This window comes from Hetaerina americana, unplaced genomic scaffold, assembly GCF_022747635.1.
Source record: "Hetaerina americana unplaced genomic scaffold, ioHetAmer1.1.p SCAF_13, whole genome shotgun sequence".
Classification (NCBI taxonomy): domain Eukaryota; kingdom Metazoa; phylum Arthropoda; class Insecta; order Odonata; family Calopterygidae; genus Hetaerina; species Hetaerina americana.
The window spans coordinates 5,932,780-5,959,843 of record NW_027286403.1 but is presented as its reverse complement, the minus strand read 5'-3'; the positions used below and the strand labels follow the sequence as shown (position 1 = coordinate 5,959,843).

The 27,064-nt window shown below is 35.7% G+C and overlaps 1 protein-coding gene across 3 annotated transcripts in view; it reads right to left on the bottom strand.

Annotated features, from left to right (window-relative positions):
- Nucleotides 1-338: 338 nt before the first annotated feature.
- LOC139686066 (CAP-Gly domain-containing linker protein 3-like) overlaps nucleotides 339-27,064 on the bottom strand; it is a 27,032-nt gene continuing 306 nt past the window's right edge. Inside the window, exons 1-12 of one of the 3 annotated variants that reach the window (XM_071583180.1) lie at nucleotides 26,996-27,013; nucleotides 26,619-26,678; nucleotides 26,020-26,305; nucleotides 21,287-21,403; nucleotides 13,832-13,964; nucleotides 13,572-13,721; nucleotides 12,794-13,010; nucleotides 9,220-9,341; nucleotides 3,057-3,200; nucleotides 2,584-2,845; nucleotides 865-1,199; nucleotides 339-645 (exon numbers count right to left, since the gene is read on the bottom strand). In XM_071583180.1, coding sequence (XP_071439281.1) covers nucleotides 446-645; nucleotides 865-1,199; nucleotides 2,584-2,845; nucleotides 3,057-3,200; nucleotides 9,220-9,341; nucleotides 12,794-13,010; nucleotides 13,572-13,721; nucleotides 13,832-13,964; nucleotides 21,287-21,403; nucleotides 26,020-26,289 — 1,950 coding nt within the window. In that variant the 5' untranslated portion in view covers nucleotides 26,290-26,305; nucleotides 26,619-26,678; nucleotides 26,996-27,013 and the 3' untranslated portion in view covers nucleotides 339-445. Of the gene's footprint in view, nucleotides 646-864; nucleotides 1,200-2,583; nucleotides 2,846-3,056; nucleotides 3,201-9,219; nucleotides 9,342-12,793; nucleotides 13,011-13,571; nucleotides 13,722-13,831; nucleotides 13,965-21,286; nucleotides 21,404-25,296; nucleotides 25,326-26,019; nucleotides 26,306-26,618; nucleotides 26,685-26,995; nucleotides 27,014-27,064 lie in introns of those variants that run through there. The other 2 variants (XM_071583179.1, XM_071583181.1) reach the window with 2 other exon arrangements.

Genomic DNA, 27,064 nt, shown 5'->3' with positions numbered 1-27,064 from the left:
CCTATTATTGAACAAAAAAATGGTAAAAAATTATTTCGAAACAAAATTATGCACAAGCCATTCATTATTTAAATGTGAAGCATTAAAAAAATTCAATGAATAAATTGAGTATATTGTTGTAAAATGCATTATAAATAGCAAATAAATGTTGAGTTTTTATATTTCAGTTCTTGCCCTGTGTAGCTAAAATAGTTTACTTAGTGAAGAAGGGTAGGCTCATCCATTACAACTGATGAGCTACAACACTCCCTTGTTTTTCTATGAGGGAAACCTTTCATTGGGAAAAGTAAAATTTCAAGTCTTATGGTGAAAGTAATAAACATTCTTATACATTTTAATAAATAAAAGGATTTATTTCAACTACAAAAATACAATGGTAAAAATTCACAATTTTCAACTTATAAAAAGATTCAGATATTATGATTTTCAACAAATATGTGAAATACTATGAGCCAAATAACTTTTCACCATTGATCCCATGTATAGTAACATTTTTGGACTGAACCATAATGCCATGTCCAGGTTTTGAAGTGAAATAACGTTTTCCATTGACAAGCCCATCATGTTTCCCTTTATTTTCCCTCAGCTCCAACCCTAACCAGTTGCCCTCAGCAAATTCTACAGGTCCAACATACTTCACAATGCCTATAAAAGCATTAACTGTCATCAACATAACAACATACATGGGAATGAAAAGATGAGTTATACAGCAGTCATAAGTAAAAAATATTACTAGAGTTCAGGCTGTAGTTAATTGAAAAAAATGAATCTCGGAAGGAAATCAGAAACAATGAGTAATGAGGAGAATTAAAAAAATATTATTTCAAAAGAATTTAATGTTATTACAAAATGATGAAGGCTTACCTATTTTGTGATTGTATAGGGCATTCATCCCTATAGCAGCAGTGTGACCACTACCCTCACAACTCTTAGCTCTTTTGAGTACATTAGCCCTGCAGTTACGAGGTCGACATGAAGATGCCAATGACACTGTTAATGAATGTCCAGTAGAGAAACTGCGAAGAAGATGCTTAGGTGTGGAATTGTGAGAGTCTGATGACATGATTTTTGATCCAGAGACTAAATTCTTTTTTGACGATGATACACAATATGCTTCCCATATTGTCTCCACTGTTTTTTTTCCTTCAGATTGGAAAGCATGACATCCAACATTGGAGCTTTTTCCTTTTGTTGACAACCTGATAAGAAAATTCAAAGATCATTAATTATAGACAAGCCCTTGCCCATATTTCAGCTTGCTACCATATTCACAATTTGTGGTCAGCTCAAATCAATCATTCTTCACCTGAATTTCCCCAGCCATCCCCTTTAATTTTGCCTTCTTTTACAGGAATATAACTAAGAGATAAACTGTATAATGTAATAGGAAAATACCTAAACCATCATCTGTGATGGGCTCAACAACATGGAAAAGCAATACATGTCTTGGCAAAGTTTGACCTCAAACAAATTTCCTGCATATCTGAAATATGCGTATGGAAATATTATCACAAATATTTTGGAACCCCAAATATTTAATTCACCCCTTCAAATTGTAAAAGTTTATTCAATGATGGATTTACTAAAAACATTGACTGGCATGAAATAATAGGACAAGGACTAGTATTTTTATTGTATATAAACTGAATTTGTAACAAGAAAACCTTGGCTAGTTTGAATACTTTCAATTCCAGACTGATACATATTTAAATAGCATAATTCACTTTATTATGTAATTGTTCAAACAATACTCGGGAGCAAAATCCCATGCTTGCATACTTGAGTTCTCAACTGAGCAATGGGAGCTATACCTTTTCCAATGAAACTAAGAATTAGGCTGAGAGAGTTAACTATCTGGCATAACAAATTACTGTTGAAAAAAGAATAAAATTGAGTATCATTTATATCAATATAGTTAATCCTCAAGGAGGAAACCCCACAATTCTAGTCTAAAACAATTCCAGAAACCAGAGTTCGAAAAGCATGTCTACAGTTTAGATACTTAACTACAGGGTGAAGCAACATAACTTCCTTTTTCAACGCAAAACCTTTCAAAAAAGGAAGTTATGTTGCCGCACCCTGTACATATATACCAGTGAATGCAAGTTACTTTATTGACTATACCTACTCATTGTCTTACACAATGATAACATGTTGTCATCCAGAGTATCCACTGTTGGAACATAAATATTTTAAAAATCTTTATAGGACCCGAAACATTATTTCTCCTCTGAATCCTAATATTTGAAGTTGCCATATCTGCAAAATGTATATCCTAATTGCTGTCAAGCACACTATCAGAATTACACACGATTGAATTTAAAAAGCTACAGATATAATCATTATTTAGTTCATTTGATATAATGCTTGTCATATCTGAAGTAAATAGACTTAACTTAATTATACACCAAAAAACTTTTTGCGCTCTAGTAATTTACAGGGCGGGTAAGAATATCATTTTATTAGAGTGCTACTAAGTTTGATTTCAACGACAAACAAATTTTTATAAAATGGGCATTATGACCCTTTGTCCTTTTTCTCATGCAATGTTATGGTGACTGAGATGAAATAATCAAAGGATACCTTTTAAATCTGGCTACTGGAATCAGGATACCTTGCTGAGGAGGGCATGTGAAATAGCATTTGCCGCCAATTGATCCATCATGTCTACCTTCAGTTTTTCTGTCAAGCTCTACACCAATCCAGGTACCAGAGGCAAAATCTGTTGCTCCAATGTATCGCACCCAGCCACAACTGTCCTCATTCTCCCTTGAAACTCCATTTCTCCGAACTATTACTTTGTCACCAAGATTCATTTCCTTCAATTTGTTTCCCAAGTTCAGCCCTGTTGACACAGATAATTACATTTCTGTTTAATGATACTGAAAAACACACTTAAGATTGATGAAAGATGAATGAACTGCATCAACACACACTGCACATATGACATTTAAAATATAGGGAATACTGATTGATTTATTTCATTGGCGAGATGTTAGTGCAAACCAGTTAAAGCTTAGGGAGCATGAATACTCAAGATTCACCCATTGACTAACCTGTACAAACTTTTGGCGTGACATGTGAAATGTCAATTTTTCCATGATTTACTACCTGCTTGGAATTAGGCTTGCAAGATGTGGAAATTTTCAAAGGGAATGCATCATTTACTTTGCATACTCGATCGATTGGTGAAAATATACCTGCAAAGAAAAAATCATAATACATTCAAAGCAGTTCCAGTGACTCAGCAAAATAATGAGCACCTGAAGTGAATCCTACACACTAAAAAGCATTTTCCCCTATTTATGGAAGCTGGACATTTGGGTAAAATATAATTGTGATAGCAATCGCAAGTATTTTCTAAGTGAAATGTTCATTTTCTGCTAAATATAGTAATTATATTTCCAAAAGAAAACTTATGAAAGAACATTGTTTTATGATTATTTTTATTTGTTTAATTGCTTACTTGAAAATAGGTTTGGAACAGTTTTGCCTTGGCACACTGAAAGTAATGAACAAAAAGACAAGCCATGTAAATTATTACACTTAGGCATAACAGTCATACCAAACTCCTAATTTGCCAGATCTAGTCCCCTGCGACTTTTTCCTACTTCCAAAATGCAAAAATGTGATGAGGGGACATCATGGGAAAGATGTGGACTCAATAAAACTAGGAACGACAAGAAAACTAAAAAGAATAACTGCCGAAGACTTCCAAGGATGCTTTAAACAGTGGAAAAGAAAATGGAATAAGTGCATAGCAACAAATGGAGAGTGCTTTGAAGGGGACAAAACTGATGTAGACTAAATTTTACAAAATCAAGTTTTTTTGGCTTCGGTTCGCGTATTTATTGGACAGACCTCGAATATGAGTGTACGTAGAGATCACAGTGGTTTACAGTAACATCTCACTGCAGCAGCACTCCATTGTGGAAGGTGACATGAAACCACAAATCATCCTTCGAGGAGCAGCAGCTCACCAATTCTCTTTTATTGGTTCAATTAAAAGACGTGGTGGAAGCTTCTCGAGCAAAATATTTTGGAGGTCCCTCATTCAGATCCTCTACCTGGAGAATACTTAAGATAGTACATCAGCCAAATGTATCAATCATCATCGGGTGGGAACTTGGAATATATAGGCATGTGAGAGACTAGAGATTGTAAAGGTAGAGATGTTTGGAACGGGGTTAGATGTCTTGGGGTGTAAGTGAAATGAGATATCCCAATATATAAGACTTTAGGAGTAGTAGTTACAGGGTCATTCATACTGGCTTCATACATGGAAATATGCAAGTAGGCATAATACTGTGCAAGAGTACTGCAATTAGAGTAAAGAGTCTCCTACAATACTAGAAACAAACACTACGGTGAAGATAGCAATGAAACCCACAGATAGTGTGGTGGTACAAGTTTACATGCTGACATCAGATATGACTGTGACAAATTTGAGGGGTGTGACAATATCATCAAATAAATAAAAAACGTAGAATGCAAATAAAAATATAATTCTGCATGGAGACAGAGATGCAATCACTGTAGAACAACAAGAGGAAGAAAGAACATAAGATGGATGTAGTCAAGGGAAGCCAAATGATAGAAGAGAATGGTTTTGGAATTTGGCAAGCAGTACAAAATAGTGGTGGCAGACACACTTTCAGACTCGCCCACATTGAGGATGCCTGAAAAATATCCCATAGGAGGTAAAAGAGAATCACTTGTGATCATCATAGGAGGTAAAAGACTTGTGAAACAAAGATTTAAGAATCAAATAAAGCACTGCAAAATCTACCCGAGAGCAGATGTTGAAAGCCACTGAATGAATGAAGTGTCATCTGAAATTCAAATAGCTGAATAAGAGAATGAAGACTCAATGACAAGCAGCAAGTCTGAAGGAAACTGAACCAAGGCTTGATTTCAATGGAAATTGGAAGAGGAAATGAAAAAATGTAAAATCAAAGGAAAAATTGGGGAAAGCTAGTAAAAAAGGAAAACTGGATTTTTAGTACCTGCGAGGATAACTATAGGCTGATGGATGCATGTAAAAAAGAAGCCATGTTCCACAGATTAGGTACTGGACCTAACAAAAGAGAGAAGAAAGTACCAGATCTTAAGAATGAGGAAGGATGCTACAGGAGGCTAACAAATGAAATCAGCTAAAGACAGAAAGGCTCAGAGAAAAATGGTTGAGGGCCCTGTATGAAGAAGTTCAGTATGTCTCCGTTCAGGGATATGTTGAAGCCGCTCACAGAACCATGAGACTATTTCAGTAAAGGCAGAACAAACTCAGGTTAGCAGTACTTAAATTCTTTCTGAAGATACAAACAAATTATAGAGATGGAAATAATATTGGATTCTTTATGACAGAAAAGAAATTCATGCAAGAATACTAGAAGAGGAGGATTGAGTTGACGATAATGAGAAAGGAGACTATGTACCTAGATCTGAAGTATATGCTGCAGTAAAGGGCTTAAGGGCATATGAAGCATCATGAATCGATGATATATCCTTAGAACTAAAAAAAATTCGAGAAATAAAGATTTTGACACAGCTATACAATCCATATGTGATATGCCTATGAGAAGAGAAATACCAATGGACCTCAAGAAGAAAGTAACTATCCTATGATAAAAATAAAAAAATGTAAAGGCTTAAGAAAAATCAGTCTGACTTTCCATGCATCAAAGATATGGCAAGAATAGTTTTCCAAACAATGAAGCAGAAAGCAGAAGACTTGGTTAATGAGGTTCAATTTGGATTTAGGAGTATAGGAACAAAAGAAGCTATTTTTTCCATCAGGCTCATAGAAAATGATAAAGAAAGATTGACAAACTTACACATATTATAAAAAATATTGTATAATAACTTACCATTTTATATTAAAAATGAAGAGATATTCGTTATTTAAAAAAATCTTTTTGCATGAGCATTTTCATGGTGCTTTGGAGTATCCTTTGAGATTACTACATGATGCTGACAGAGAATGACTTATTTTTCCTCATCTGCTGTGTGCACTCGCCTGGTGTATTTCACAATGTCTGTTGTCTACTGGGCAAATAAATATTATTATTATCTCTCAAACACCCCACTTCCATCCACGTTTTTGCCTTCCTCCAATTTTCCCTAAATTACTTCCTCCCTTTCACTAAAATAGCTAACGGTAAAAGATTTGGTATTTTCCCGGCGTACCCGCTGCGTAAATTCCTCTCGGGTCCTCCACCGGGTTATACTGTCCATCTGTAACAATCGTCCAATTCTTCTTTCTTTATCTAACTCATTTTCTTCTTGACTCACTCAACTACTAATCTTGCCAGCTAACTATCCACCCCAGCAAGGCAAAATACCCACTATCTAGCACAATTCCAATTCTAGTGGACAAGGGGGAATAAATATCCGAATGAAGGAGAAAACCAAATACATCGACCAGACAGTTGATTGAATTCTCTGGTTGGTAGAATTTTTAAAACTAAATCAAAGTCTGTATGAGGTGAACGATAACTATGGCCGTATGAATATAATGGGAAGAATCAACCCCAGTCTATTTTTTCAATTTTCATTAGTCAAATTAAAATCTCAAGCGCCCATTTTTGGTAGGGGAAGGGAGGAAGAAGTTATGTGAATTTTTTTAGTGCAAAAAAAGTTAACGAAGATAATAAGTGGTGGAATTCTAAAGGCTGCGATAGAAAGGATAAATGAGATAGTGATTTTAGATGGGACAAATGAGAATCAAAGACATGAGAAACTGAAAAGCCAAGGCATTAATGCTGTGCAGAAATCTCTTGAAATTCTTTCACATAGTAGTGTAATAGCTTTTAGGGACTGTGAACTCCCTACCTAATTGGTTATATGTATCATATTATTAATAAATATAATAGGCACCTATACCTTTTAAAAGGTCAAGATAGCAATGCAGCATTCAACTGAAAGTTATGAATAGTTACATATAAACAATAACCTCTCAGGAAAGTTCAATCTATTTTAGTATGTAATAATTAATGAGCTGAGCAACGCCAATATTATAAAAGCATGGTGCCATTTTGCATTATTTTAAAAGCACTCAATGAGTCAATAGCATAGCAGGGCCACATGCCTGATGTTACATGGAGGGGTTTATCTCTGTCCATGGAGTCCAAAAATTATGTGAGGATATAAAAACCAGGAATAATACATATTTGTTTAATGGCATGAAAATCAGTTATCAGAAAATTCTACTCTTATGGCAAAAAATATTTCCAAGGCTACACAAAATCATACTATGAACTTTTAGCCTTAAAATAAATCATGATTCCTTTCAGTTATACCATGAAACAAAACTTCCTGAAAAAAACTCAATTTTTAAGTATTGTCCCACTATGTTTGAATAAGATTTTAGGTAACATTTTTTTACAAATAATTGGATAACATACAGAACTATTCAGGCATACATACATTTAAAATTATTCACAATTAATAATTTTTTAGCAGCGTTTTTGTGAAAACTGATTAGATATATTTTTCTACAGCCCTTGGTTCAGGAAATAACTTACAAAGGGACTGGAATCCAACACTCAAACAAGTTAAAAGTAACATATGTTTGTTTCTTAGTGCATCATGAAAACATATGCAGGCATAAAATAGGTCAGTTTCAAGGAATAATATTTCTCTTGGACATGAAAATAACTGTTCTCATCATTATTTCAATCCATTACTCTAGGCCATAATGCTTTTACAAGGGTTGTGCAATAATTCCTTAGAAAATCCAAGAGATGGAGCTCGTTGAAGTTTTGCTTTAAGTAATCCTCATTTCTCACTAATCTGCTATTAAATTTTCTGCAATATCCATCATAGGATTTTATTTTCAAAGTTGATTAAAGCAAAAAAAAATTTTATTTAGAAAAATAGGAAAAAATGAGTTTTGTGCATTGATGAAACACTTCTTTTTAAAAGCCTTAACACCAAAATAAATAAAACCAGTAGGATGAACTTCATGGCACAACTACTCTTGTGTTTGTAACTGTTTACAATTGGATAAATGAGTTTAAATGCAGCCGTACATCCTTAAATAATGAACAACGTTTTGGATGTCCAGGGGAAGTGACTTCCTCCCAAATGATTGCTAAAATCCATGATATGGTTTTGAGTGATCATTGAATCAAAGTTCACGAAATAGTTGAGGCCACATGCATATCACAAGGTAGTGTGTTTTCAATTTTGCATGAAAAATATCACAGCAAGATGGGTACTGTGCTTGCTCTCGGTGGTGAAAAAATCTCGTGGTTGATTAGATGGCTGATTTAATTCTTTTCTGCACAATACTGACAAGTTTCTGCATTGGCACATAACTAAGGATAAAACATTAATACACTATCACACTCCAGAGACCAAGGAACAATTGAAAAAGTGGGTTTCTAAAGGCTCCCGCTCTGAAGAAAGCAAAAAGAGGGTATTAGCCAAGGTGATGGCCATGATTTTTTTGGGATGCATACAGAAAGCATGCATCGATTACTTGCTAAAAGGACAAACAATAATTGTAGAGTATTATGAATCATTATTGCACCAGATGAACAAAGAAATCAAGAAAAACCCATCTTCATTTTGCAGAGAAAAAAATTATTTTCCATCACGACAATAAATGGATGCACTGCTGCACAATTTCAACGGTGAAATCATAGAATTAAAGTTCAAATTATTATAACATTCACCATATCGGAATAGGCCCCAATTGACTTCTTTTTAATGTACAAAATGGCTAGGTGGAAAATGATTCCCGTCAGACAAGGAGGTCATCGCCAACACAGATGCCTTGAGCACCTTCTGAAATCCTATTTTTTGGATGGCTTAAAAAGTTGGAGAATTGATCTGAAAAGAGTATTGAGCTAACAGGATATTATGTTGAATAATAAAAAAAACTAAAGAAAATAATTTATTTTTCTATTTTTTCTAGGGGCTTATTGAACAACCCACATATATATTTTCTTACCCTATAGATTATTTGCCACAAGTTCAAAGGTTATGGAAATAACTGCTCAAATGCAGCCATATGAACTTTTCAGGACCAGTTCAAGGGTGGATTTCCAAGGAAGACTATGCATATAGTTACATATTATTATTACATACATGCACTGTCCATAATACTATTATTGTGCAACTCATCTTCACCTTGTACCAAAAGATTATCATGGAAAATGTTTCAGTTAATGCGTAACTATGACTTATATTAATATAATAAATACCAATAATTACCATGGTTACTGGAGCACTTAAAATACACCACACCATTCACAGATCCATCATTCTTGCCTTCATTATCATCAAGCTCAACTCCAGCCCAAATACCAGGAGCAAATTCAGTGCTTCCACAATATCTATATTAAAGCAAGCATATTGAATCCACAGTCCAAAGTTAAAAGCCATACAAGAATGCAAAGCTAAAACACATAAATGATTATTGCAAACTGCATTATGCTCACTTTCCCTCTTATCAAATTATGAAATCAATCAAAAAGTTATTAATTAGTTTTATCATAAATTTTCAGGCCATTTACTTAAGTTGTGATTCCTAATGGTTATGGTAATTGGTTTAATTATGAAAGAACAAAATCTAATATTTTAGGATTTTTACTATTCCCAGTTAACTTTGAATATAGGATAACCAATTTCTTTGGGGGATCGGGATAATGTGATGGCTAACGTACTGGCTTCCCACCCAGAAAGCTCAGGTTTGAATCTTGGAGGAGGCAGATATTTTTCAGTGGTATCCTGATCCCTACTTGAGGTGTTTTGTGGACGGCACTTTGAGTGAGTATGCCATTCGTTGGATGGGATGATAAGCTTTAGCTTATTACCCCTCAGCACCTTTCATTAAGAGTAGGCCAATGCCAGGTTTCTATCAACCCTTCATACTTTCCTGTCCATCCCTAATAGCGAAAATGACCTCAGCTGTCGGCTGCCTACCCTAAAACTACGAGGGTCATCCGGAAAGTAGTACCCGTTCGTGCCGCATGAAGTGCTGACGACGCGAGTAGCCGCTGGACGAGGTCAGATAGCTTCAGTGGCTTGTCTGCCTTCTCTGAGCCAAGTTGCGTGACGCTAGCATTGCCTGTGTTGTTTCTGTGATTGTTTACAATGTTTAAAAAAATTGAGAACGCCGCCAGTTGTGAAGTGAGGGCAGTGATTAAATTCCTCAATGCAAGAAATGTTCGCCCATGTGATATTCATCGCCAATTAAAGGAGGTGTATGGAGACAATGTAATGGACGAGTCGTCTGTTCGGCGGTGGTGTCGCAACTTCAACATGGGGAGGGGGAACACACACGACGATGAGCGTTCGGAGAGACCGTCTGTCATTACAGACCAACTGGTGAGCTCAGTTGACGAATTCGTGAGGAACGATCGGCGCGTCACAATTGATGACATCTGTGAGCATTTTCCCAATGTTTCTCGAACAATTGTTCATGAAATTGTTAAACACCATCTGCATTATGCAAAAATTTGTGCAAGATGGGTCCCTCGCGTATCTCAATGAGCTGGCGGCGAAGGACTATGCAGCAGGAATACAGAAACTTGTCACACGTTATGACAAATGCCTTAATTTGCTTGGAGATTATGTTGAGAAGTAGTTTAAAGTATCCTCTTTCAAATAAAATTTTTTATGCTTGTTAATATTTACTTTTGTCTCTTTATTTCACGAACGGGTACTACTTTCCGGATGACCCTCGTACTACTACCAATTTCTTCCCCGAGAAATCTTAAGATTTTGAAAGATCTACAGTTCCAGCATAAGAAATCGCCATCAGAATTCCACAATCATGTTTATGTTCACAGAAAGGAATAGAAAAATAATGGAATATCAATTGTACTCATCAACTTAGCACTACCATCTACCAGAATTATTTTTTATTAAATAGTAGTCTACATGCCAATCAATGCTTTTTTTATGCATCCTCCACTGAAGAATTGTTGCATTTCCAAGCTCCTCCTAACAAGACACTAAATTAATAATCTAATACCTGAAATATAATGAATCATTCTTAACACAACATATGCATTTCTTACTTCCCTTCATTCAGTTCAATATGCCTATCTTTTCCTTTCTCCTTTTTTACCCAACTTTCTTATTCTATAACAGTGTTCAAAATGTATCCAAACAACCTTCCGTCCTCAATTGACACATCTATAACTTCATTTTTCTTTCTCTCTATTTCACTATTTCCATCCTTCTGCACAACTGAATCTGAAAAGTCTACATCTACATTCATCCTTTTGCCTCGGTGACCTATGGTCCAGTAATCAAGTACCTTCTCTTTGTAAAAGCTTTTTTTTCTCATTCAATTCTTCTTTAAATGTCACTATTACTTTGCTTACCTTTTCCCAAAACACTTCCTAAATATGTAAACCTGCTCTAGTTTCTAACACCATACTTTAATGCTTAGCTTTGCCTTCCCAGTTCTGTGAAATTTAATGACTTTTGTTTTCTTATCATCCCAAGCTTGTCACACTGATTCTGTAAAACATTCAGCAACAATTGGAACCCCATCACTGAAATACAACTAAAAGCGTTATCATCAGTAAATCTGCCTGAATGTGTTCCCCACCAATTTTCATTCCATCCTCCGTGCTTCCCCATACCTCTCCTACCATTTCTTCCGGGTATTTTTTATAAACCATGGGGGATAACCACTTCATAACCACTTTAATGTTGATGACTAGAATGAATGGAAAGAAAGGTAATGGGTAGCAGTAGTCATTGAAGTTCCTGTCACTTGCAGAAACAAGATGAAGTCAGGAGCCTTGTGTAGTGATTTGCATTTCTCTACAAAAGGCATAATTTGCTAGCTTGCCTGAGGAAGCCTTTTTGCCTTTTGGAACTTCAACTAATTATTATGTGATAAATATTACTAACTTATTATGTATGTGATATACATTTGTATATGCATGCATAACAAACAAATGTACGCAAAATATATTTTATGTAACCTTTTGGCCAAAACTAATTAGTTAGCTTTAAGAGAGTAAGTTTATACTCCACGGTATACCTGCCCTAAGGCTTCAAATACTGAGACCATGAGAAAAAATCTAGAATCATCAAGAAGTATATATTGAATGAATAACAAAATAAACTTAATTTTGAACATGCATATAAGGATGTGTTGATTGCTGACCAGGGGTTGTATCTATTTATAAGATGGGCAAAGAGTACAAGACAGAGTAAGTGAAACTTTCATCCCCCACCTACCATCATCATACAAGAGTTTAAATAAATAATGAGGGTTTTTACATTTTAGTTTATTGATTTGTTTTGTTCTTCCGAAAAATGGGTTTATGAAATGACAAAACAGACGAGGTTTTCCATAATATGATTAGATACCCACAGGGTTTTTAAGGCTGTTTAATTATCTTTAAATGTTTATACAGTATGGAAATAAACTGGTTACATCTAAAAATAAGGACTATTCTGTTTATGAGAAAACTACAAGCAGCACTACATAGTAGGGAGGCCTAATATCTAATATTCTCTGATATTTCAGTCATCCCTGCTGCATATTTTATTAAAACCTTAATGAAAAACTGATACCAAGTGAGCCTGACTTACATCAAGCGGTAACATGCTTTAAAATGCTGTCCTTTATTTTTTCTTTAGAGCACTGATACAATTTCCACAAAATAAAATACAAATGCAAGCATGAGAAAATTCTCCTAATTGCTTACAGGCCAACAATTCAAACAATGCAAAAATAACGTTCTATCAAATCATTCCATCAAAGCAGGCAGACTTAACAGCACTCTAAAGGATACATGAAATTATAATATTTATTCACCTGAGAATTCCAGCCTTACAGCCACCAATTATCACCCTGTCATTTAGACATAAATTCATTGCCTTCAACACAGCTTTCCCAGAGATGACACCAAGGTTTGTTTTTCCTATCTCTTCCACATCTAGCTTATACCCAGGGGTAAGTAATTTCTCCATCCTGATGATTTGTTCATTAACATCAGGTATAAGGTCATAAGTAGACTTGTCTGGAATGCATTCTGTAAAAAGTAAGATGCACAGCATGAGGTTTATCAGATTTCCAGAAATAGTAATTCTACATAATAATAATAATAATACATTTTATTTGTCCAGCGATTAAGTTGCTACAACTGTTACACTTGATATAGGACACATTAAGGTCAAGTAACAAAATACATACAATGGATAGAAAACACATCAGGCATTATTCAGAAATTCAGCAATTGAATAAAACATTTTTAATTTTAAGAACCTAAGCAGATTGACTTTAATTGCAGCCACACTTCTTGGCGTCTTAATCTCGGCTGGGAGTTTATTATAAAGTTGAAGGCCCATAAAATTTGGACCAGCACATGTGTACATATAAAAGATAAGTAGATAGGAAAAGTCAAGGATGTAAAACAGTCAAGCCATCAGGAGTGAGGTAATTAACACTAAATAGAGACAAATGGAGGGTTGTAGTAAACAAATTAAGATTAAAATATGATGATCATGTTCATTTGACACCCTTTTGAGAGCCAATATATCGACAAAATTAAATTTTCTCATGGTAAGATCTAATAATAAGGAAATATAATTGCCTAATGGAATCCTAGATGAGTCATCTTTTGAGGTAACATCAGCACCCAATTCCAAAAGGACATTGGCAGCATCTAGGCAAAGGTTTGTTGCACATATATGCAGGGCAGTTCCATTATCATAGCTTGGGCAAGTGCTATTTATGTCAATACCTGAAATTTAAATTGAAAATGTATTTGAAGGTAAAAGATAATTACAGTTCTACAAAGGAGTATTATCATTTAGAGATACTGAAATTCAATGAGAACAATATAATGATTACCTTTACATCTTTCTATCAAAACTTTTATGATAGGTGCAACATCAAAGAATGCAGCATAATGTAAGGCATTCATTTTTGTCCACTTGCATCTCAAGTGAACATCGACACCACTACCTATGAGCATTTCAACAACCTAAAATAGAAATAAAATATTTCAATTTTTATATTCCAGATTCAAAAATGCACTGGAATTTCTATACCCGGCAACAGACCCACACAAGAAAACCTTTACGGCAATTAATTTGTCAAGTGAACTCCAGTGAAACAAGGTATGCTTATGTATGGGAACTATAAAGAATCACTCATGACCAAGCATTAAGCCATTGAGCACATCCACTAGGTTGATGAAGTTTGGTCAAAGTCAACACATAAAGGTTAGCCATTAAATAGACTACACACTATGAAAAAGCAATCATGGACAATGAATGGCATTACTTGGAGGATGTAGGAGATTACCCTTGAGTAAAATGGCTTAAAATTCTATTAAACCCAATGAAGGTCATTTGCTGAAATTGGTGAATGCTATTGTCAAACAATAGGCTGTCAATTACCCAGAGGAAGGGACGGAAGTCCTAAAAATATGAATGGGAGTGGAGACATGATCAGTACAGTAACACTCACCCCATTGCAGGCTTGTCAAAATTGGTTTCAATGCTGCAGTCCTGAGATGTAGAAGGCATCAGGAAGCAACAACAATAACATTCTGAGGATCAGCAGTTCCTCCATTCTGCTCTCTTTATTTTATTGATTTAAGTAATAGGCATGATGGAACCGCCTCATGTCTACAAACTAGTACTCCAGGAGGGGATTATTCAAGAATGTGGTCAAATGTGTCAATCAATTAAGCACTGTAACTTGGGATTTCCAGTCACTCTTGGCAAGTGGAAGGTTGCAAGATGCAAAAAAAGAGATAATGTGGAATGAGGTTGGACAACATAGGTGTAAGTGAAGTGAAATGGCCTGAAGAATGTTTTGGATTGGTATTCCCTATGTGATAATTCACACAGGCTCCATTATTATAAATTCAGGAGTAGGTCTAATAATTTGAAAGTGTGTGAGTATTGATAGTGAAAAGTTTCCTACAAGCTAATTAAAGAAACATTATAGCAAAATATCAAATGAAACCTATGGGTAGGACAAGTTTACCGGCCAACAACAGACAATGATCATGCAGTGGAGGGAGGTACATGATGATATCACCAAAGTAATAAAAAAAATGAAAGAAGAAGAAAATCTGACTATATTTTCAGGCTGAAATGCAATTGTAGGAGAAGGGTAAGCAATAAATATATTAGAAAGCTTTGGCCCAAGGAAGTAAAATGAAAAGGAGAAAGGTTTTTGAAATTCTGTGAACATTACAAATTAGTAGTGAAGAACAGACTTTCAGAACCATCCACAAGACACCACCATATTGAAGAAGCCCAGAGATACAAGAAAATACCAAATTGAGCAGTAAACCAAAGATTAAGAAATCAATGATTAACAGCAAAAACTATCAACAGCAACTTTGATAATATGCTGATAATTGTGAAGAGAACAGACTCAATGGTAGTAGAGGAATAGGAGTATAGGAATCTGAGCCAAAAATAATTTCCTGCAGGGAACGGAAAAGGAAAGAAGTAAAAAACGATAAATTGAAGAGAGATGGCAAGGATGAAGAATAGGTTTTAAGAAGCTGAAGAAAAAACCATTAGCCTAAAGACGCCTATGAAAAAGAAATTATAGATCACAGACAAAGTGCTGTACACAAAAGAAGATAGTATAAAAACTCAAGGACTGAAATAGGGCAAATATATAACAGAAAGTCGAGAAATTATAACCTTCAAAAACAAGGAAAGCCAGGAAAGAACAAGTGAAGATCCTGTATAAGAAGATGCAGCATAAAATTGTACAGGAAAAATCTGAAGCAATTTATAGAACCATGACACATCGCTTGGATGAAAACAGACCAAAGGTTTAAGCCATTGATGATTCATGAAATGGTTTGCTGCATCACATACTGAGGAGCTAGTTTAAGATCGAAGAACAGCATTGTAAATATATTAATGAATTACTTATATTGTGGCTTAAACCAATTCTTTCTCGTAAAATTATACCTAGTTGAATTGAAACCACACCCCTGAGGAAAGACAATTCCATGAGTACCAGCAGTTACAGCTACATATTAAAATCATAAACAGGCAAGAAAAGAACCTTTAGGTTTGGTAGAGTCTTCCAACTGTATCACTCAATAGAATATTTTCAAATACTTAACCAATCAAAATTTCAAAGAAATGTAGTATATGTCATGACAGTAACTTTCAATGGAGTAATCCACTAACATTCATCAAACTGCAGATATTTTTAAGTGTTCTATGGAGTAGATGACTCTGCGGTTACTGTTGTGGCATCTCCAACTCATTTGGAGAGGATTGACAAACTGTAGCAGCATTAGATGAAATTTATGTCTAAAAAGAAACTACATCAAAGAATAAAAATGGTTTATCCCAAAGAGTAAGTATTTTCATTTTTGCACTGACATTTCAAACCACCCTTGTAAGCGTTCTTTGGCTTCGCTCTTCATTATTTGGTTGATAATTCTTGTAATTATTGATGAATGGGTTGTTAGACAAACTGTTGTCAGGTATCCACATTTGTCAACTACATCAGCATTTCTCTTCTTCTATACACATCACATACTTGGTTTTTTAGCTGCGTCAGGATCTTGTTTCCTGAATTTTTATTTGTTCCGAGGGTATTTTGCCAATCTATGGTACCTGATTTGCCCATAAATCCTTAACTGCAGCATCAAATGAGAATATAATTTCCCCTCTCATCATTTCCAACAGAATTCTCTTCCCCCAGTATTCTGGGGTGCATTTATATTCAGTCATAATGTTTCCCCAAATACTCTTTTCATTGGTTTGCGTGGTCTCTACCTTCCATAAGAAAGTCACTGTTGCTGGACAGAAAGGTCCTGCTTACTCTGGGTTTAATGAAATACTCTCTCATCATTCTGTAAGCTACTTCATTATTTTCCTTGGATGAGGTTATGCTCGATTTCTTCATTAAGTTTCATCTTATGTTATCTTTTTAAGCCTTAAGGCTGATTGCATCTCTTAAGATTTTGTAACAATTTTACCCTTCCTCAATTGTTGATTTTTTACACCCCTCTCTTTCCCATTAGTTATTATTTCTGATGTAATCCATGGTTTTCTTTGCCCCAGTTTCTTTCACGGACTTCAGTGAGCCACTCTCCCTATCTTCCTTCAATTGATCTTGAGCAGCTGAGGTTTTCCATCCTTTCTCTCATGCACATTGAAAAGCCATCCTTAACTCAGTTGCTTTTAGCATTTCTGTTACTTATGCTGTTATTATTATATTGCTATATTTCCTTGGATAGCTTTTGCAGTCCTATATTGTATAGTTAATACATTTTTGCTTTACACAATTTAATCTACAAGAGTAATCCCGGTAGTACCTGACCCAACTAAGGAAACACACAAATTTTGGAAAAAAATATATTTATTTTTCAACATAAACTCCTTTCAGCTCTATACACTTTTCCCAGTGTTGTTCAATAAGTTCGATACTCTTTTTATAATATGAACTGTCTTACTCCTAAAAATAGCCATTAACTGCCGACATCACTTCTTCACAGTTGGAAAATCTTTGACCACCAAGCCATTTTTTCAAGTTTGCGAACAGAAAATGATCCGAGGGGGCTAAATCTGGCAAATAGGGTGCATGAGGTAGAAATTCAAACTTGAATTCATGAATTTTGGCCATTGCAATAATAGCTTTGTGAACTGGTGCATTGTCTTGATGAAACAACACTTTCTTCTTAGCCAAATGCTGCTTTTACTTGATTTTTTTGCTCAAACGTTACAATAAGTTCGCATAATACTCACCGTTGACAGTTCTTCCTTTTTCATAATAGTCAATGAAAATTATCCCACGCGCATCCCAAAAAACTGATGCCATGACCTTGCCTGCACATGAAACAGTCTTTGCCTTCATTGGAGCCGATTCTCCCTTTTGAATCCATGGTTTTGACTGTTCTTTTGTCTCAGGTGTGAAACTTCTGCTTTGTTGCTGTGAAACTTTGCTAAATACTCAATTGAAACATCTTCATGACACTGGTTTTGCTCGAGTGTGAGCAAGCGTGGCACCCATCTTGCACACAGCTTCCTCATGTCCAAATTTTCAGTTAATACGCGATGCACCGCACTTTTTGAAATGCCTACTGTCTGCTAGCTTGCGCACTTTCAGTCACCGATCATCCAGTAATCACTTTGTGAATTTCCTTCACCATTTCTGGAGTCATCACCTCATTTGTTTGACCAAAGCGATGCTTGTCTTGACAGCTTTTACGACCTCGTTTAAACTCTGCTACCCAATACTTTACTGTTGTAAATGAAGGAGGAGACTCACCCAGATTAGAATCCAGTTCAGCTTTTATATTGGTTGGGCTGAGGCCTTTCAAATAAAGTATTGTATCACATAATGATGACCAATTTTCTCCATTTTCACAATTTCACTGAAAATGTTTACTATTGATGGCAGCCAAACAAATACTAAACAACGTAGCATCCTCAAACTTGAAATATATGCTTTATAGATTGCATATTTTCTGATACAGTGATATTTTTCAAACAACTACCACCATCTCTAGGTCAGGCTGGGTACTTCTGGGCTTTCCCATGTATATGGTGTCTTTTTACACCTCTGAGCATCTTCTGTGTCCATCTCCTTCATAAGTGGTTTCAAAATAGGGTTTTCCACCACTAATTTGTCCTGTTCACAGAGCTCCACAAGCATTTCTAATCTTCTATTTCACTTTCTAATATAAATCTTTTGACTGATTAACTCTTTCCTACAATTACGCTCCAATCAGCAAGGATAAATTAATGTTATACTGTTACTTTTTTGTTAGTTCAGAGCAATTAATATATACTCGTACATACATCCTTCAATTTGACAATCTTAATTTAATCAATGGTTTCTGGCGTAACTTTATGGAACCTATTCATTATAAATAAATGAAAGGACTAACTTTGTAGTTCCACACGAAAACGATTTATTCACACGACCCGGGTTTTGAAGTAAAACTTCATCATCAGGTGAGCTCTCTACATTTGCAGCCCTTCTTATATATACAGCCAGGGTGGGGGTGGGGTGGAGATAATCAGGAAGGTTTGGGAGGGGTAAAGTCAGGATTGGTTTGCGTGCCGGAGGGGAGGGCAATCTTAATTTATCAGAATTTAGTCTTGGGCTACTACAGTAACTTAGGTTTTATTGCTTCTTTTGCCATGATGATGATTTCATTTTACTGAAGGAAGCTCTTTGCTTTCATTGCAGCACTTCTTAATATTATTATGGCCTTACAGTTTTCCATTTACGGACACTTAGTGAATTATCCCATAGCTACCACTCAAAAAGCCTACTACTAAAAGCCACTTCATTAAAATTACACCTAATATATCAAATTTCTTTCCCCTGATCTCTGCAATGAAATTATGTTACTTTCCATATGCCAGGGATGACCTAAAACTGCTAGTCGCAACTAGTAGATTTCACTGATGTATTTACTTATATAATCCCAGCCTGAAAATTCAAATAAGGTACTGGTTCACATTAAGAATATTTTATTGAACAGGTTTCCATCAAATCTGTTATTTGATTCAATAAAAAGTGAAAGAGAAAAATTGGCGAGTGCTGATACTTGGGAAAAAATAAAGGTAGTCTGAAAAGTTTCTGACCTAACAAATAAACCATACATTTTTTCTTCAAATTTATTCTGAGACATATTCTCCTTAAGTTTATACACTTTTTCCAGGGATGCTCGTAAATTTTTTAACTCTTCCAAATAGCAGTGGATGTTTTTCTCCACATAATAGGCATTTACATATAAGATAACCTCCTCGTCCAATGAAAATCTCCATCCTCCAAGCAAAACTTTTAGGTAAAGAAACAGGAAAAAGTAGCTGGGGACCATATCTGGTGAATACAGTGAGTGTTCAACTAATTTGAGGTACAATTCATTAATTTTAGGTATGACGGCGGCTGAAGTTTGAGCAGGAGTTGTCCTTCTGGAAAAACACTTTCCTCTTCTTCAAATACCATCCTTTTCAAAAAAAATTTGACTTGCTCTTTGTAACTGCTCCAACAGGGCCTCGGAAATGTTCATTTGAATGTGTTTTTGATCCAAAGTGAGCAAATACGGCACCCAATGCGGGGATAGCGTTCGCATGTCCAATTCTTCAGTCAGTATATGCCAAAAATGTTCTTTTGATACGCTCATAGCCTCTGCTATCTCTTTAACCTTAATTCATCCAGTATCATCTGATGTACTTTTTCGATGTTTTTTGTGTACGTCCCAGTTTTTGGCCATCATGATGGCCTTGGACAATGGTGCATTTGGTCAATGCTCGACATCAACCAAGCTGCAACAGCCATGTTTAAATTCAGGTGCCCAAAATTTCATGGTCATAAATAATGCTGCAGAGTCCCTGTACACAGCGTCCAACCTGTCTTAGATTTGCATAGGTATATTGCCTTTCAAAAACAAATATTTCACGACTGCTAGACACTCAATTTTTTCTATTTTCACAACAATTTGCTAAAAAGATTGTTAAACAACGACTTATCGCCCCAAATGGCAGAAATTGCGGTGAGTACATTTCAATGCATGCACAAACACATTCCTTAACTTATGCTGAAAAATGCTGCCATCTTCATGTTAAGGTCAGAAAGTTTTCAGGTCACCCACATTTAGTGGTGGTTTCCTGCTGCTAAGTACATTGAAGTGCTGCAGCTATTAAGGTAATTTTTAACATAGCTTGAGTGAAATGAGTGTGGCTGTACCAAACTCTATGTTCTCTGCCCCCTCATATATGTAATTGGTGCCCTATTTCAGCCACTTGCTAAGTCACAGCACCATTATAGGATTTCATTTGGGTAAACTTTGAACCATTTTACTTGGGGACAGACTCCTTATTTCCTCTCACTACAACAACATGCTTTCCAAGACTGTATTTGTCGAGTATGATTGCTTATTTTACAGGATATCTAAAGGTCAACAGCTTACCCAACACCCAGGGGACTGACTTAATGACTGAAAGCTCATTTAGAAGTTGAAGTTGGGATATTTTTACTGACATTTGAATTATATAAATTAGCAGAATCCAATTGTAGCAAAACAAATAACAATAACGCAGCAATCTTAAAGAATAATCATTAAACTATAGGAATCGAAAGCTAAATGAAATAAAGACAAATATTCCAATGCCATTAATGTGATATGAAAATTTATTGCATCAAACTTTGCTAATATATTTTTAGTTTAAACCTAATAATTGAAAAGCTGGCACTTTATGAACTTACTACAAAAAACAGCCTATGATAAGGAGTTAAAGATAACTTAACAAGCATTAAAAAAAGCACGGAGGTTACACTTTAATCATGAAAACTCACATTTAAAGCACTGTCAACATCTCCAACACCACTGGCTCCTGCCTTACAGGAATAATGAAGCAAGGTCATATCTGTCAAGCCATCTCGATCATCTACATGTGCTCCTCGCTGGATAACCTGTTTATTTTTAATGAAGCCACATTAAAACTGGAAAATTTAGGATTTTTATAAAGTCTCAGAGACATTTAAAAGAGAAGTTGTGTATTTCATTAACTCTTTGAATGCTATGTGTAATTGCCAAATTTTGTGCCAAAATTGCAAGGTTATTTTAAGGAAAAAATGCAGAATTTAAGAAATATGTCCTTAAAAATTATTACTCATAATAGTTTGCTAAAAGTCAATAAAACTTATATCATAATGTACAAAAAAGGGAATAAATTAAAAAAATAAGAATTATTCAATTGTGGTTTCATGCATCACCATCAAGAAAAGTCACCTACAGCAATACTGGCATTTTTGGGATAACTCTTCTGCATTGCTCACAGGGAATTTGGCACTTAAAAGGTATAAGTTTGTGAGGCTTCATAAAGAGAAAGCTTTTAAATTAGACAGTTTCTATTCTACATATTTGAGCTTTGTATCTTGCTTCAGGAGAGGAGGCTAGGAAGGATGGAAACAGCAACTATTTATTGCTCATTATTATTCATAACTCTATGACCTTTCTATATTAGTTTAGAGCAATGGTGTGCACTGTGTATAAGAAACAGGGATGAAGAGGCTCTATGATCCTGGAGGTGGTTGGAAAGGGTTGTGGTAGTTTAGTCAGTATGAAGTGAGCTTATTGCAGCATATATCAGGTAAATGTCTGAAAAAACCTGTAAAAATTTCTCATGTCCAAATTTTCATAGGAAAAGAGGGAACATTGTGAGTTTGTTTGAGGCCTGGAATCCAGAAGGAAAATGGAAGTGGGGACAGGTTTTGCGACATATTTGATTGCACGGATAGGCATGTGACACTTTGAGACATTGGTGAGTAAGTGTGGGCGGGTGGCAGAGCCTTAGGATATTGGGAAGACTGGCTAGGTCTAGGCAACTGTATTTGATCATCATTCAATATAAATGTTTTGGGAATGGAGGTGATAGAGGTTTGATGGAAAGTCCAAAAATAGTTTGGGGGATGGTACTCAGAGAGCGGTTGAAGAATGGAATCAGAAGTTTACAGAAGCTTTTAGATTTTGACAGTGACATTTTAAAGGAATGCAAATTGTGGAGAATAAGGGGGAGTTAAAATGGGGGATGTGATTTCACATAACTCACCATTTAGTTTTGGATTAACAAGGTACAAAGTTATCAATTTCAGTACAAGTATATTTGGATCAGAGAGTTACAAAGTGTCTATTTGGGTAAAGTTTCAGAGCAGGGGGATAAAAAATTGAAACTTCAGTTTAAGGATGGTCCAAAACAGAACTGCAGAAAGTCAAGCTCCACATTTCAATCCGATATTAAGATTTTTTAAGTTCTATCCAGAACCTCATCAAGAAAGTAGTTTTTAAAATCCACTTAGGATGTTGAAATTAAAACTTTTATAGTCATTAAGGACATGAGTGTAAAGAATGAATACTTCTTTAAATTCCTCGTAATGCATTGATGGTGTCCATCCATCTTCAACGGCAATGAAGCACAGACCTTAGGGTTTTTTTTCAAATGGGATTGGATAAACTGAATAGTATATTATATGTTTTAGATCCTAATGAAAAGGGTTTAGACTGGCAGAGGAGAGTAGGTGAATACACATGTTCAACAAACAATTCTCAAGAAGAATTTACCCTGCCCTAAGTTAGGTTATCCTCATCTTTTATAACAAAGTGAAAATCAAAACATCTCTCCTTCTGATGGAAACTGGCCATGGGTGTTCTAATGTGCTAATGTTGCAGTAATATAATTTGCTCCAATGTTGTACCATCTTATTCTTTCCTAGAAAACTTTCACAAACCACAGTTAAAAAGCCAACCAGGACCTGGATTTTGACATATTATCATCATCATTAAGTCAGCAGAGCTAAGTAGTGATGCATCAAAACCTGGGGGGGGGGTCGAGATGGTAAGGTGGCTATCATACTGGCTTCCCACCCAGAGGGTTCAAATCCCGGCAGTGTTGAATATTTTTCAGAGGTATCTCTATCCCTACTTGAGGTGCTTTGTGGAGGGCACTTTGAGTAAGTACGCCATCCGTCGGATGGGACGTTAGGCTGCGGACCCCTTGGCGCCTTTCGTTAAGAGTAGGCTAATGCCGACGCCGGGTTTCTCTCCACCCTTCATCTTTTCCTATCCATTTCCTATGGCGCAAAAGACCTTAGCTGTCTGTCGCCTCCCCTAAATACTATTACTACTATCAAAACCTGGGTCGTGTGTGAATTTTTAATGAGGGTTTGTTATACTGTTCACATAAGTTTATCTTAAGAAATCTTGTGGCATTTAAGCAGTCTTTATTTTCTCATATTTTTGTGAGGGTGGTGAATAAAGTTTTTTGGGTTTCTTTTAACTCTTGCATAATTTCTCCCATGTACTTATTGACCAGTGGTTAATTACTCAAATCTCATACGGAAGTTTAACAACAGTAAAACAGTAACGACACAAATTTCTCTGATAAGCATGCAACATTAAGCCCAGACTTGGAAGCATGACAGAGACCTTTACCCCCATCCCTAACTAACTCCTAAGCTCTGCTACCACTTCCCGCCTACTCCCTAATTAAATTTAACGATTAATATATTGCAGTTTTTTCAGATCTACTAACATTCCATATCATACCTGAGTCAGGGTCAGTTATGGTTTCCGACTTCACATTTCCTAATGTTTTGGGTTGGCTCGGTGGAATGGAATGCTACCTGAATCTGAGAGAATCCAATTTCTATCCCAAAACTCTATCCGACACATGAAAGATTAACTACCTTAGTTAAATCTGTGTTGCGGGGTAGAGAGCTATCAAAATACATGAAGCTCTTATTTCTACACTCATATGTATACCCTGCCAAATAACTAATGATGTGCAGCTGGGAGCGTTAGCATCTATTCAAAATAGGAATGGCTAAAAATTTCCAGGGATTAGACTTTAATATAAAATACAATTATCAACTTCAATTTTTTTTTAGATGAGTGAAGAGCTCACCTAACACAAAACAATGTCATACGAAAATCTAACTAAATTATACGGATCTAGTCCCTTTCCCTGTTTGTTGATTCCACGGAAAAGCTAATTCCATAACTCACATTGATTGGGTAAAGCTGGTTGGCATACAGTGGCATCAACAAGATTAGGCACCGAAACCCTATACTCCATAATTGAATGTTCAACCATGAGCTACCACACTACTGCACCTAGGATTGGCGATCTTTTAAGTTATTTAAACTATGTGTTATTTATTAACAAAAATCCCTATCATCATTTATTTATCAAATATACATATATATTTGGAATACAACCATAAAATATAACTTGGGCTAAGATTAATTAATAACAACATGCGGAGAACCCTACCAGTCTAATTGTTTTAAGTGATGTTGAGCATTTATCTATCCATTACACATATTTAATCCACGATTATCAATGAGTTTGTTTGATTTAAAGCAAGGGTAGGAAGTTGTTGGCAGGTGCGATGTTGGTTCTCATGGAATTCCTAGGAGTTGGAGGATCCTAAAGACAAATGAGAGATCAATAGAGTTTGGAGAGAATTTCAGAGTAATCAATTCTGTGTATACTAATTTAAAACTAACATCAATGAAATGAACCCAAAAAACTATGAGCTTACTGGGAGAGAAGTCACTCTCAAGATGGCTCGTGAATTGGTTGGCATGATGGGTGAGGCATTATTGTGACCATTGCTGCACCCATATTACTTGTAAGGAGATACCATCCAAACAAGGGGAAATCATAATTTTTCTAATATGCTACAGGACAAGTTGAGAAAAAAGTGAAAAGGATAGGAATTTGGGGTCAGGTGGAAGATTCAGTGCTGCAAGCATAATGCATAGATAGTAACATAATATGCATTCATAAAATGTATTCACTTACCTAATTGGATGTGTCCTATATTTGCATACCCATATTGGTGGACAAGATAAAATTTTATTAAGATCTTCACTGTAGGAGAAGGCAATGCAGGGAAGGTTACATTTATTTCAATTATTAGAACTGTGCAGCAGGAGTTTGCAGCTGAGGCACTACCAAGTTGAAGGGGGCCTCTCACAATAAATAGTTGGGACCTCTTAGTTCCCCAATAAATAGTTGGGAAGCTTAATTGGTGCAAAATTCAAAACGTTCATGTGCAGGTAAATTTGAAAACGAAAGTCAGTTGAGTAAAGAATAGGAGTACTACTTAGCTTAGAGTCCCACAAACATAGCCCCCCACACAGCAGGTTATTGCACCCACTAATCATGCCTTTGGATAGGTGGAGAGTAGCTCTAAAAGCAATGCTTTGAGCTATAAAGGCGGTAGTGAGGCATGAAAAGTAATTAATGCAGAAATTTTCAACACATACCTATTTACACATTGTTATTAGCATAATTAATAGCTACGATAGCGAGCAAATTTTAGTTGTTATTGTCATTCATGATCATCATCTTGGGAGGCATTTGGCGAATCTCTGAGAGAAATACATCGATGATGAATGGAGATGACGATTTTTAATGGCCAAATCATGAGTGTCTGCATGGATTTGCCAGCGAAATATAAATCAAATTGGCCCGTGATTAAGATTACTATTTAATCCATAAATCATAAGTTAAGCTCCTTACTTGGTTTGCAAATATTTTAATATTCCTTTGAGTTTGTGGCACCCACTGCCTCAATATCGCAAATATTTCTGCTATCGTTGTTTTGGGGTTTTTTATAATTTCCAAACAGCCAGGGCAACTTGGATCAAAAAATGCCAAGTCAAATTGCTTGCAGCCGGAGCAGAGAGGTGCATCTACTGGTGCGTGAGATATAGGCAAAGCACGTTTATTTCTCTTCAGATCCCGCACGTCTTCGGTTTTCTTCTCGTTATTTCTCCCTCTAGTAACCATCGTGAAAAATATGGATCTGTAAGTAAATATACGTCCTCTTAATTTTCAATGTTCAAAACATCTTCCGTATTATAATACCATCTTTTTTCAGTTTTCACTGTTCAATTCAACGGGCACATAAATCACTTCACTTCGTATTCTAACACCACCAACACTAACGTGTGTTGAAATAAGTCAGATCTTCATTTTCTATTTTAACTTCTTCTAATATAAATTTTAACCACCGAAATGGTTAGGTTCACCCAATTCAAAATAATACCATAATGATGGTACCACAAGCTCTCAAGTAATCCACCTGTCTACTACTTTTGTTGGCAGAAAACACTCACCAAGTTCACAGCTGATATCTGGAGCCAGCTGACTGCACTAGCCATCCCACACGAAAAATGCTTCACCTCCGAAAGTCCAAGAACCATGTAAACGAGTTATTAGTGAGTAACGGATTATTAAGTAATTAGTACTGCACTCTGAGCTATTGCATATGAGGCTACTACGAATCAATTATGAAGTTGAAATAATCCTGAACAGAGTATTCGAATGTTTAACACCAGTATTAAGCAGCATGAACAGTACTTAAATAATGAGTAAGTATTAGTTCTTTAAAGGAAAAGTGACAATAGAGATAAATAATGAAACCAGTAATGAAATACTAGAGGCAGTATTACTTCCCCACCAGGAATGCCAGAGATTTGAAAGTTCTAATTACGTTTAATTACTGAAGTTACAGACTACATGGCCCTTTGGCTGGAAAAGTATATTTTTCCAACTTTAAGTA